The sequence below is a fragment of the Atractosteus spatula genome, chromosome 25 (assembly GCF_055471065.1).
Source record: "Atractosteus spatula isolate fAtrSpa1 chromosome 25, fAtrSpa1.hap1, whole genome shotgun sequence".
Taxonomy (NCBI): Eukaryota; Metazoa; Chordata; class Actinopteri; order Semionotiformes; family Lepisosteidae; genus Atractosteus; species Atractosteus spatula.
The window spans coordinates 4,974,382-4,987,123 of NC_142730.1; the positions used below are offsets into that span (position 1 = coordinate 4,974,382).

The 12,742-nt window shown below is 54.4% G+C and overlaps 1 protein-coding gene across 1 annotated transcript; it reads right to left on the reverse strand.

Annotated features, from left to right (window-relative positions):
- Positions 1–464: 464 nt before the first annotated feature.
- On the reverse strand, positions 465–12,368 carry ca14 (carbonic anhydrase 14). Its single transcript, XM_088905151.1, has 12 exons — positions 12,194–12,368; positions 11,717–11,737; positions 10,102–10,281; positions 9,778–9,920; positions 8,714–8,809; positions 7,872–7,938; positions 6,089–6,246; positions 3,931–4,057; positions 3,092–3,115; positions 2,523–2,607; positions 2,226–2,279; positions 465–788 (listed from the first exon to the last, which is right to left on the reverse strand). The coding sequence occupies exons 1-12, from the start codon at positions 12,366–12,368 to the stop codon at positions 701–703; spliced, it is 1,218 nt and encodes a 405-aa protein (XP_088761277.1). The 3' UTR covers positions 465–700.
- Positions 12,369–12,742: the final 374 nt, after the last annotated feature.

Sequence of the window (12,742 nt, forward strand, 5' to 3'; positions counted from 1 at the left end):
TGCTGTGCACTGGGAGTCTGACTGACAGCACTGTAAAACCTGGAGTGGATCAGACTGCTGTGCACTGGGAGTTAGACTGACAGCACTGTAAAACCTGGAGTGGACCAGACTGCTGTGCACTGGGAGTCTGACTGACAGCACTGTAAAACCTGGAGTGGATCAGACTGCTGTGCACTGGGAGTCTGACTGGCAGCACTGTAAAACCTGGAGTGGATCAGACTGCTGTGCACTGGGAAGCTGACTGACAGCACTGTAAACCCTGGAGTGGATCAGACTGCTGTGCACTGGGAGTCAACACTACCTAAAGAAATGACATTAACACTGTTTTGAGGTTGTTATTTAATTAACTCTTTATTGATATTTATATACAAAGCACAACCCCCAAATAAAGGCAAAAAACTGGAGAGAAATCACTCCTGTCAGAGGCGGAATCGATGTTTGGAGACGGAAAAGCGTGGGAGCGAGCGAGACAGAGCAAGAAGAAGGAGGAAACGAGACAGGGGGAGGAGGACGGGTGAGCAGAATTCCTGGTGTCGCCCCAAAAGATGGTGGGGTGACTGTGGGGGTCAGAGAGGAGAGATGGGGGCAGAGGGATAAGAGTGGTCAGCCGTCCCCTGGGCAGCCCTGGCCAGTGCTTCATGCAAGCCAGTCGGAACATGCAGGGAGCCCAAGGGCTGAGGGACAGGTCAAAGGTGATAGGTCATGGCTGGGAGGAGGCCTCTTCTTTTTCAGGATTAGGGGTTGTCTTGAAAACCACATCCTGTCTAGGCTGCTTGGACTCCTTAATTCTGAAATTATTAAAGTATTAACAATAATAATAGGTGACACACTGACACACAGACTGTCGACACACCGATTGACACACGCTCACACACACTGACACACTAACACACTGACACACAGACTGTCAACACACCGATTGACACTGACTGACACACGCTCACACACACACTGACACACTAACACACTGACTGGCAGGTTAGAGAGTGTCCACACAGGAGGAAGAGGAGGTGCACAGTGTTCACTACAGGGCCTGGCTAGCTGGGAGACCAGCTGGCTGACACAGGCAGTGATGTTACTCTGCACACTGAGTGGCGGTGATGTTACTCTGCGCCCTGAGTGGCAGTGATGTTACTCTGCGCGCTGCTCACTCTGATATTCCAGAACACTTGGACTGGTGACTGAGTTCTAGAGGATCCTAATGAGCCGAATTTCAAACTTTAATCCAGGCTTTCAGGATCAACAGCTCCAGCACCACAGTGAAAGTGCTGTTGTTCCATATCTGGTCAGCAGAGGGAGACCTTGTATCAGTTCAAAAAGTGACAGCATGGATCCAGATCCTGTCTTTTTTGCTTCTAATCAAGAGCTTGGAGTGGATCAGACTGCTGTGCACTGGGAATCTGATTAAAAACACTATGAAGCCTGGAGAAGACCAGAGTGCTATTGACTGGTACTATGATTGGAAAACACATAATCAGGGTCTTAATGAATTTGAAGTTCTGTGACACATTTCAACCACCAAGAGGCATTGAAAAGTGTTCTGGAATTCTGGATCTACAATCTAGAGTGGGCCCAGTTTTTAACTCTATCTATTGAAGGCTGGTGAGATAGTGAGGGAATGGGGGTGACAGAGATGACTGAGATGATCGCATTGCAGAGTGAGAGCAGAGCCAGTGTCCCTCACTGCACCTCCACCAGTAGGAGAACGTCTGGACTTGTGAGACCAGCAATGTGAGTCTAGAGCCCTGTGACTGGGCTGTGTCAGTGGACTGTAAGAATCTAGAGCCCTGTGACTGGGCTGTGTCAGTGGACTGTAAGAGTCTAGAGCCCTGTGACTGGGCTGTGTCAGTGGACTGTAAGAGTCTAGAGCCCTGTGACTGGGCTGTGTCAGTGTCCTGGACTCCACAGGGACTGTAAGAGTCTAGAGCCCTGTGACTGGGCTGTGTCAGTGTCCTGGACTCCACAGGGACTGTAAGAGTCTAGAGCCCTGTGACTGGGCTGTGTCAGTGGACCGGACTCCACAGGGACTGTAAGAGTCTAGAGCCCTGTGACTGGGCTGTGTCAGTGGACTGTAAGAGTCTAGAGCCCTGTGACTGGGCTGTGTCAGTGTCCTGGACTCCACAGGGACTGTAAGAGTCTAGAGCCCTGTGACTGGGCTGTGCCAGTGTTGTGAAGTGGTCAGGTAGGGCTCAGGCTCTGCCCTCTCTCCCAGTGCTGAGAGTGACCTGGCCTTGCTGGCTGGGTGGATGTTGGGCAGAACATCCCAGCTGGAGGTGGAGCTGGAATCGCAGATTAAAACCAGAGGAGGAGAGAACAGAGAGAAAGTCATTCTCATATACAGCCTGACCGAGACAGAGAGAGAGGGGGGAGAGTCATGGGGAGAGATGGGGAGAGAGAGGGGGAGACAGGGGGTGAGACAGAGAGTCGGAGGGGGAGATGGAGGACAAGGAAGGAAGAGAGAGGGCAAGAAGAGATATAAGAGAATAAGGAATTATCAGACACCAGGGCATGAACTGACTTACCGCAAAGTTCGGATGATGAAGTACAGAGTAGCAGCAAGTCCAACGCATCCAAAAACCACACCAATGACCATCGCACACACCTCTCCTACAGCACACAGAAACACAGGGTCATCATCGCACACATCTGTCCTACAGCACACAGAGACACAGGGTTACTGAGACACACCATCACACACACCTCTCTTACAGCACACAGAAACACAGGGTCATCATCGCACACATCTGTCCTACAGCACACAGAGACACACCATCGCACACATCTGTCCTACAGCACACAGAGACACACCATCGCACACACCTGTCCTACAGCACACAGAGACACACCATCGCACACATCTGTCCTACAGCACACAGAGACACACCATCGCACACATCTGTCCTACAGCACACAGAGACACACCATCGCTCACACTTGTCCTACAGCACACAGAGACACAGGGTCACCATTGCTCACACTTGTCCTACAGCACACAGAGACACAGGGCTACTGAGACACACCATTCCACACACCTGTCCTACAGAACACAGGGAAAACTTCACCGACTGGAATTATTTTTATTACAACTTACCTACAGAGTAAAACGCTGTAGAATCTGAAATTGAAATAATTGCATTAGTTTCTGTGATTCAATGTGCACGTGTCTCTGCTTGCACGGTCATGGGAGGATGCCAGGGCTCAACTCAGACAGTCTTACCACACTAAGCTGCTCTGTTTGCCCTGAGCCAGTGAGCCAGAACAATGCCCCTTGTGTGCACTGAGGGTAGTCTCACTAATCCCGCCACTAACAGACCAAGCAAACAAACAGGCCTTTGACACATGGTGTGGCCTGGAGCCCAGCTAAGGCACCCCAATTCTCCACGGGAACGAACTGTGCCCTGCACACAGACTGAGCTTCACCCTGGTAACTTTGCAAAGTGATTTGCCCAAGTGCTCGTGGTCTCAGTGTGCTGACATTGCCAGGCGTCCCTGTCACAAGTCACATTACCACAATCTCACTGGGCTTTATTGCACTGGAGTGTGCTTATACCCTGATCTCACTGGGCTTTACTACACTGGACTGTGCTTTTACCCTGATCTCACTGGGCTTTACTACACTGGACTGTGTTTTTACCCTGATCTCACTGGGCTTTACTACACTGGACTGTGCTTTTACCCTGATCTCACTGGGCTGTACTGCACTGGACTGTGCTTTTACCCTGATCTCACTGGGCTGTACTGCACTGGACTATGCTTTTACCCTGATCTCACTGGGCTTTACTACACTGGACTATGCTTTTACCCTGATCTCACTGGGCTGTACTGTACTAAACTATATTCATACCAAGATACTCTAAACTACTACAGGTATATATAAAGATACATTTGCTGCGTTTTTAAAAATAAATCCATTTCTTATTCCAAACTTACCCCCAGGAAAGGAAGCGAACACAAGCCGGTTATTTAGGGGCTGGGCACCCCGATAATTATCCACCAAGGGGTGAGCATGGGTGTCATTCCGAACACTGGACAGCAAGGAGGACTGAAGTTTCTCAATCTACAGAGAGCACAGAAGACTGAGAGAGTGGGTGTCTGATCTCAATCTCTCTTTGGGAACCTCTGGGTGAAGACAGTGTCCAGTCCCCTGTGGTCACCCCTCGTGTCTGACCTGGGAATGAGACAATCTCACTCTCTGGGAGAGTGAGAGTCCCCTGTGGTCACCCCTCGTGTCTGACCTGGGAGTGAGACAGTTTCACTCTCTGGGTGAAGACAGTGTCCACTCCCCTGTGGTCACCCCTCGTGTCTGACCTGGGAGTGAGACAATCTCACTCTCTGGGTGAAGACACAGTGTCCAGTCCCCTGTGGTCACCCCTCGTGTCTGACCTGGGAGTGAGACAATCTCACTCTCTGGGTGAAGACAGTGTCCAGTCCCCTGTGGTCACCCCTTGTGTCTGACCTGGGAATGAGACAATCTCACTCTCTGGGTGAAGACACAGTGTCCAGTCCCCCGTGGTCACCCCTCGTGTCTGACCTGGGAGTGAGACAATCTCACTCTCTGGGTGAAGACACAGTGTCCAGTCCCCTGTGGTCACCCCTCGTGTCTGACCTGGGAGTGAGACAGTTTCACTCTCTGGGTGAAGACACAGTGTCCAGTCCCCCGTGGTCACCCCTCGTGTCTGACCTGGGAGTGAGACAGTTTCACTCTCTGGGTGAAGACACAGTGTCCAGTCCCCTGTGGTCACCCCTCGTGTCTGACCTGGGAGTGAGACAATCTCACTCTCTGGGTGAAGACACAGTGTCCAGTCCCCCGTGGTCACCCCTCGTGTCTGACCTGGGAGTGAGACAATCTCACTCTCTGGGTGAAGAAACAGTGTCCAGTCCCCCGTGGTCACCCCTCGTGTCTGACCTGGGAGTGAGACAGTTTCACTCTCTGGGTGAAGACAGTGTCCAGTCCCCTGTGGTCACCCCTCGTGTCTGACCTGGGAGTGAGACAGTTTCACTCTCTGGGTGAAGACAGTGTCCAGTCCCCTGTGGTCACCCCTCGTGTCTGACCTGGGAGTGAGACAGTTTCACTCTCTGGGTGAAGACAGTGTCCAGTCCCCCGTGGTCACCCCTCGTGTCTGACCTGGGAGTGAGACAGTTTCACTCTCTGGGTGAAGACACAGTGTCCAGTCCCCCGTGGTCACCCCTCGTGTCTGACCTGGGAGTGAGACAGTTTCACTCTCTGGGTGAAGACACAGTGTCCAGTCCCCCGTAGTCACCCCTCGTGTCTGACCTGGGAGTGAGACAGTTTCACTCTCTGGGTGAAGACAGTGTCCAGTCCCCTGTGGTCACCCCTCGTGTCTGACCTGGGAGTGAGACAGTTTCACTCTCTGGGTGAAGACAGTGTCCAGTCCCCCGTGGTCACCCCTCGTGTCTGACCTGGGAGTGAGACAATCTCACTCTCTGGGTGAAGACACAGTGTCCAGTCCCCTGTGGTCACCCCTCGTGTCTGACCTGGGAGTGAGACAGTTTCACTCTCTGGGTGAAGACACAGTGTCCAGTCCCCTGTGGTCACCCCTCGTGTCTGACCTGGGAGTGAGACAGTTTCACTCTCTGGGTGAAGACAGTGTCCAGTCCCCTGTGGTCACCCCTCGTGTCTGACCTGGGAGTGAGACAGTTTCACTCTCTGGGTGAAGACACAGTGTCAAGTCCCCCGTGGTCACCCCTCGTGTCTGACCTGGGAGTGAGACAGTTTCACTCTCTGGGTGAAGACACAGTGTCCAGTCCCCCGTGGTCACCCCTCGTGTCTGACCTGGGAGTGAGACAGTTTCACTCTCTGGGTGAAGACAGTGTCCAGTCCCCTGTGGTCACCCCTCGTGTCTGACCTGGGAGTGAGACAGTTTCACTCTCTGGGTGAAGACAGTGTCCAGTCCCCTGTGGTCACCCCTCGTGTCTGACCTGGGAGTGAGACAGTTTCACTCTCTGGGTGAAGACAGTGTCCAGTCCCCCGTGGTCACCCCTCGTGTCTGACCTGGGAGTGAGACAATCTCACTCTCTGGGTGAAGACACAGTGTCCAGTCCCCTATGGTCACCCCTCGTGTCTGACCTGGGAGTGAGACAGTTTCACTCTCTGGGTGAAGACAGTCCACAGCACACTCTCGAAGCAGGGGGGAGTTGTCAGGGAGCCGTTGTAGCGGAAGAACCGGTCCAGCTGTTTGGGCAGCAATGCCTGGACATCGAATGGAGGAACGGACACCTTCTGTCCTGGAAAGAGAGCAGAGACCCAGCAAAGTGATACACTGACTCAGGGGCAGACTGACCAACAGCACACTGACACACAGGCAGACTGACCAACAGCACACTGACTCACAGGCAGACTGACCAACAGCACACTGACTCACAGGCAGACTGACCAACAGCACACTGACTCACAGGCAGACTGACCAACAGCACACTGACTCACAGGCAGACTGACCAACAACACACTGACTCACAGGCAGACTGACCAACAGCACACTGACTCACAGGCAGACTGACCAACAGCACACTGACACACAGGCAGACTGACCAACAGCACACTGACTCACAGGCAGACTGACCAACAACACACTGACACACAGGCAGACTGACCAACAGCACACTGACACACAGGCAGACTGACCAACACACTGACTCACAGGCAGACTGACCAACAGCACACTGACTCACAGGCAGACTGACCAACAACACACTGACACACAGGTAGACTGACCAACAGCACACTGACTCAGGGGCAGACTGACCAACAACACACTGACACACAGGCAGACTGACCAACAACACACTGACTCACAGGCAGACTGACCAACAGCACACTGACTCAGGGGCAGACTGACCAACAACACACTGACACACAGGCAGACTGACCAACAGCACACTGACTCAGGGGCAGACTGACCAACAACACACTGACTCACAGGCAGACTGACCAACAACACACTGACTCATAGGCAGACTGACCAACAGCACACTGACTCAGGGGCAGACTGACCAACAACACACTGACTCACAGGCAGACTGACCAACAACACACTGACACACAGGCAGACTGACCAACACACTGACTCACAGGCAGACTGACCAACAGCACACTGACTCACAGGCAGACTGACCAACAACACACTGACACACAGGTAGACTGACCAACAGCACACTGACTCAGGGGCAGACTGACCAACAGCACACTGACACACAGGCAGACTGACCAACAGCACACTGACTCAGGGGCAGACTGACCAACAGCACACTGACTCACAGGCAGACTGACCAACAGCACACTGACTCAGGGGCAGACTGACCAACAGCACACTGACACACAGGCAGACTGACCAACAACACACTGACTCACAGGCAGACTGACCAACACACTGACTCACAGGCAGACTGACCAACAGCACACTGACTCACAGGCAGACTGACCAACAGCACACTGACACACAGGCAGACTGACCAACAACACACTGACTCAGGGGCAGACTGACCAACAACACACTGACACACAGGCAGACTGACCAACAACACACTGACTCACAGGCAGACTGACCAACAACACACTGACACACAGGCAGACTGACCAACAACACACTGACTCACAGGCAGACCGACCAACACACTGACTGACCAATAGCAGACTGAGCATAGGCAGATTGACAAACACACTAACACACTCACTCACTGACCAACAGCACACTGACACACTGATGCTCTGACACACTGATAGACTGACACACTGATGCTCTGACACACTGATAGACTGACACAGTGATGCTCTGACACACTGATAGACTGGCACACTGATACTCTGACCCACAGGCTGACACACTGACACAGGTGCTCTGTGCATGTCTCACCTGCGTACTTGACTTCGCCCAGGTGGTTGAGGAGATTCTCGTAGGCAGGGTTCACCTCCTCACCTGTCTGAGAAGCAGAATGAGCCCAGAGAAGGACAGGCAGGAGAGCCAGGGCCTCACTAGGCCTTCTGATCCTCCTGTCTCTCCGAGCTCAGCGGTGGCAGAGAAGAGGAGCTGACACGAATGAGACCTTCACAGAGGTTACAAACGAGGGGAGCCTGATCTGTTCATCAGGCTCGTTTGGCAGTTAGTAGCTTAATGACCTGAAGCCCTTATCCTGCTGTCTCTTGAAAGGAGTCAGAGTATCGGCTTCAACCTCATGGCTGACCTGTCTGTTCCAGCCTCCCACCACCCTTTGTGTAAAGTAGTGCTTCCTGTCCTGACTGCAGGACCTCACCCTGCTGTTTCTTGAAAGAAACCAGGGTATCAACATCATGACTGGGCAGCCTGTTCCAACCTCCCACCACCCTTTGTGTAAAGAAGCGCCTCCTGTTCTCAGATTTCAACGCACTCCCCTGTGTATCACCGGCCCCTCAGCACTCGTTACTGTCCCCAGTGCTAGAGCCCTGTACACCTGTCACACAGCACCACGCCCCGGTTTCCCCTCTCTCTGTTCCCCACTGTGTCTGGAAGACGGAGCCACACAGAGCCCTCAGTCTCTCCCAGGAGCAGCTGCTTCAGGCTCAGCGGTTCTCTCCTGATATCTGCAGGCTGCGTCTCTGCCTTCCTGCTCTGATATCAGCTGGGAACTGGACTCGTTTGCTAACTGTACCACAGACTGGGGCGCGGTTGCTGCGTGGTTGTCGGGCTCACTCTCGGGGTGCTGGGGCTCGGCTGCTCACCTCGATCAAGACGCCCAGCACAGCCAGCCCATCCGGCTGGGTCCTGGCCACGCTGATGTTGGGGTACAGCTGGGAGTTGTAGTGCACAACGTGCAACTGGAACAAAGCACACACACAGTTAACAGGGCAGGGCTGCGCCACTGGGGGGACAGACACCAGTGTGTGTGTGTGTCAGAGTGTGTATGTGTGTGTGTCAGAGTGTGTGTGTTAGAGTGTGTATGTGTGTGTCACTGTGCATGTATCAGAGTGTGTATGTGTGTGTCACTGTGCGTGTGTCAGAGTGAGTATCTGTGTGTCGCTGTGTGTGTCACGATGTGTAACAGTGTGTACAAGCACACTGTGTGTGTATAGACTAATCCTCTTCCCCCGCCTGTTCAAAGATCATGAAAGGATTTTGCTGGTTCACACAGATTGCACTGAAGATAGAGAAGAGAGAGGAGGCACTGGGAGAGAGAGGAGGGAGAGGGAGAGGAGGCACTGGCAGAGAAGGGTGTGTGTGTGTCAGCGGTCAGTCGGTCAGTGATCGGTCAGTAAGTTCTGCAGTGGCTCTGCCCACAGTATCAGTGAGCTGTGTGGTTGCTTGGAAGTGCTGGCTGAGAGTCAGCCTGCTGGCAAACCCGCCTGTGTGCAGATGGCCAGGTGTCCTTCCCCTGCTCACGAGGACGCCCCCTGCAGGGCCAAGCACAGTGTGTGTGCAGCAGGAGGCTGGGTCAGTGCTGCACTGCGGTCTTTTCAAAGACAGAGAGAACAGGAGCAGCACGAGAAACGCAAGCTGTCTCCTTACCAGGCTCTGTGTGCCCGTGTGCTCATGTGCCCATGTACTCGTGTGCAGATGTGCTAGAGTACTCATGTACTCGTGTGCCAGTGTGCTCATGTGCCCTGGTGCCTGTGTGTCTGTGTGCCTGGTGCCCGTGTGCTCGTGTGCCCTGGTGCCTGGTGCCCGTGTGCCCGTGTGCCCGTGTGCTCGTGTACTCGTGTGCCCTGGTGCCTGTGTGCTCGTGTGACCGTGTGCCTGTGTGCTCGTGTGCCCTGGTGCCTGTGTGCTTGTGTGACCATGTGCCCACCTCGGCGCTGCTGCTGTGCCCGTCGATCAGGTGCTCCGAGCCTCCCTCGCGGCCCCCGCTGCCCCAGTGCAGGTGGAGCTGGACTGCGGAGAAGCGCCAGGGCAGCCCGGCCAGCGACATGGATCCTGGCAGAGACATCTCCACTGGCGCGAGGGGGAGAGAGAGGAGGGGCAGGGGTCAGGGCAGGCTGAGGAGAGGGGGCTGGCACTGCGGGCACAGGCTGGCACCTCACTGCGACTGCAGGTCGCTCTTCTAAACACAACCCCGGTCATCCGGGTGCAGACAGGGGTGGACATGGGTAGGAGGATGGAGAGTTCACCTTACCTGTGTGCCCGTTGTTGGTGAGGATGAATAGGTTGTTGCCAGGATGACTGTACCCCTGGGGTTGTACAGGGGTCAGCGTAGGGTCATGCAGGGCAGCTCTTGTGTCAATGTCAATCGGGGACTGGGAGCTTCCCCCACAGTCTGGGAATAAGAGTGACCATTGATCCTGACCACGAGCTCCTGGAAAGACAGGGGTTAATACAGACACACTGACTGACTGGACACTCCAGTACATTAACACTGCACTGAGAGAGAGGGGTTAATACAGACACACTGACTGGACACTCCAGTACATTAACACTGCACTGAGAGAGGGGTTCATACAGACACACTGACTGACTGGACACTCCAGTACATTAACACTGCACTGAGAGAGAGGGGTTAATACAGACACACTGACTGGACACTCCAGTACATTAACACTGCACTGAGAGAGAGGGGTTCATACAGACACACTGACTGGACACTCCAGTACATTAACACTGCACTGAGAGAGAGGGGTTAATACAGACACACTGACTGGACACTCCAGTACATTAACACACACTGACTGGACACTCCAGTACATTAACACTGCACTGAGAGAGAGGGGTTCATACAGACACACTGACTGGACACTCCAGTACATTAACACTGCACTGAGAGAGAGGGGTTCATACAGACACACTGACTGACTGGACACTACACAGAGAGCAGAGAGAGCGATGAATAGAGAGCAGGGAGAGAGCTGGGCCGCCTGTGAGTTGGTGAGTGTGTGTGTGCACGTCTCTGATTAGCTCAGGGACCAGTCATGCATTCCTAATGGGGGCTTTGTATTGTGTGAATAAAACACTATCAGCTGTAATTGGATTTGTCAGGAGGGAGGGAGAGGGTTCGAGAGACAGAAGGGAGGGGGTCCACCCCAGCTCCCCAGCTTTCTAATAGAGACGCCCCCTGAATGGAACACCCCCCCCCACATCCCAACCCAACCAACCCCCTCCTCCCATCTTTGATCGTGCCGTCACGTTCCAGTTGGCATGGCGACCTCCTCGGCAACGCGGAATGGCACGCAGCGCCCGTGCTGCCCGCTCCAGGGCAGCGCCGGCCCGGCCCGTGTCCGGCCCGCCGCGGGACAGCGCCGGGAGAGAGTGGCAGAGCCCAGCGCGCCCGCAGTCCGGCCACGGCGCCCTGGCACAGCACGGGCACACCAGCCTCCCATCTCACCAGCGCGGTCAGCTCGCTGGGTGACCAGCGGACACTCTGGGGGGCCGCGGAGGGCAAGGCACAGGGAGACGGGGGGGGGAGGACAGGAGGCTCTCTCTCACGAATCACATGCTCATTCCTGCTGGTCAGTCGGCTGAACAGACAGGGAGACGGGAGAAAGACAGGAGCAGAGAGGGGAGACGCACAGATGGAGAGAGGGGAGACGCACAGACGGAGAGAGGACAAGCAAAAAGAGACCATACAGAACAGAAAGGAGAGGGAGAGGAGAGAGATAGGAAACAGAGGAGAGAGGAGAAGAGAAAGGAGGGAGGAGAGAGGAGAGAGGAAGGGAGACAGGGAAGAGGTCTGTGTTTGTCTCCCGTTTCTGGATGTCTTGGCCTCCTGGGGTCTGTCCTGACGGCGGAGACCATACCTGTGTAGGTCCAGTGTGCGCCTGAGGACAGAGAGGACACAGAGGACACACGCCTGTCAGAATCTCCTCCAGCCCCCCGAGCTGGGGTACCCGCGCGCCTGTACCCCAGGAGTGTCTGCCTCAGTGCAGCTCGTGTATTTGTGCACTTTCCAAGTGCAGTGAAATGTTATCTGCATGCATGCTCCAGTACAAAGACCTAAACACAGAACAGCAGCAGCAACAGCAACAAGCTAAATGACATCCAGCTTTAAAACAGTCCGACGAGCAGCGTGAGAAAAGCAACGCATCAGTGTGAGCCAGGGGTAGAGTCCAGTCATCTGACAGCTTGTGGGAAGAAACTGTCTCGAATCTGGAAACTTTTACTCTGGTAAATCCCCTGTAGCCTGCTGTCTATCTACAACACTGCTACAACAACTACAACAACAACAACAACTCTAATAATAATGAAGATGAGGAGGAGGGTGAAGACGCTCTCACCTGCTCGGCCAGCTGGGACCTGCTCTGGCAGCCAGAGGAGCAGCAGCAGGGTGAAAACGCTGGGTAGGCTGAGGCTCATGCTGGCTCCTGGACAGGTGGTCCACTGGTGGGGGCCGGAGAGACCCCTGGGAACGGGAGGAGAGTGCGGGTGAAGCAGAGATGCAGAGAGAAGCATGATCATCACTGACCTGAGCAAAAACTTCACTGTGAGAGAGAGGGGGGAGAGAGGAGAGAGAGAGAGAGGAGAGAGAGGGGGGAGAGAGAGGGGGAGAGAGGAGAGAGAGAGAGGGGGAGAGAGGAGAGAGAGAGAGAGGAGAGAGAGGAGAGAGAGAGAGGGGGAGAGAGGAGAGAGAGAGGGGGGAGAGAGGAGAGAGAGAGAGGAGAGAGAGAGGAGAGAGAGAGGGGGGAGAGAGAGAGAGGAGAGAGAGGAGAGAGAGAGGAGAGAGAGAGAGGGGGAGAGAGGAGAGAGAGAGGGGGGAGAGAGAGGGGGAGAGAGGAGAGAGAGGAGAGAGAGAGGGGGGAGAGAGGAGAGAGAGAGGGGGAGAGAGG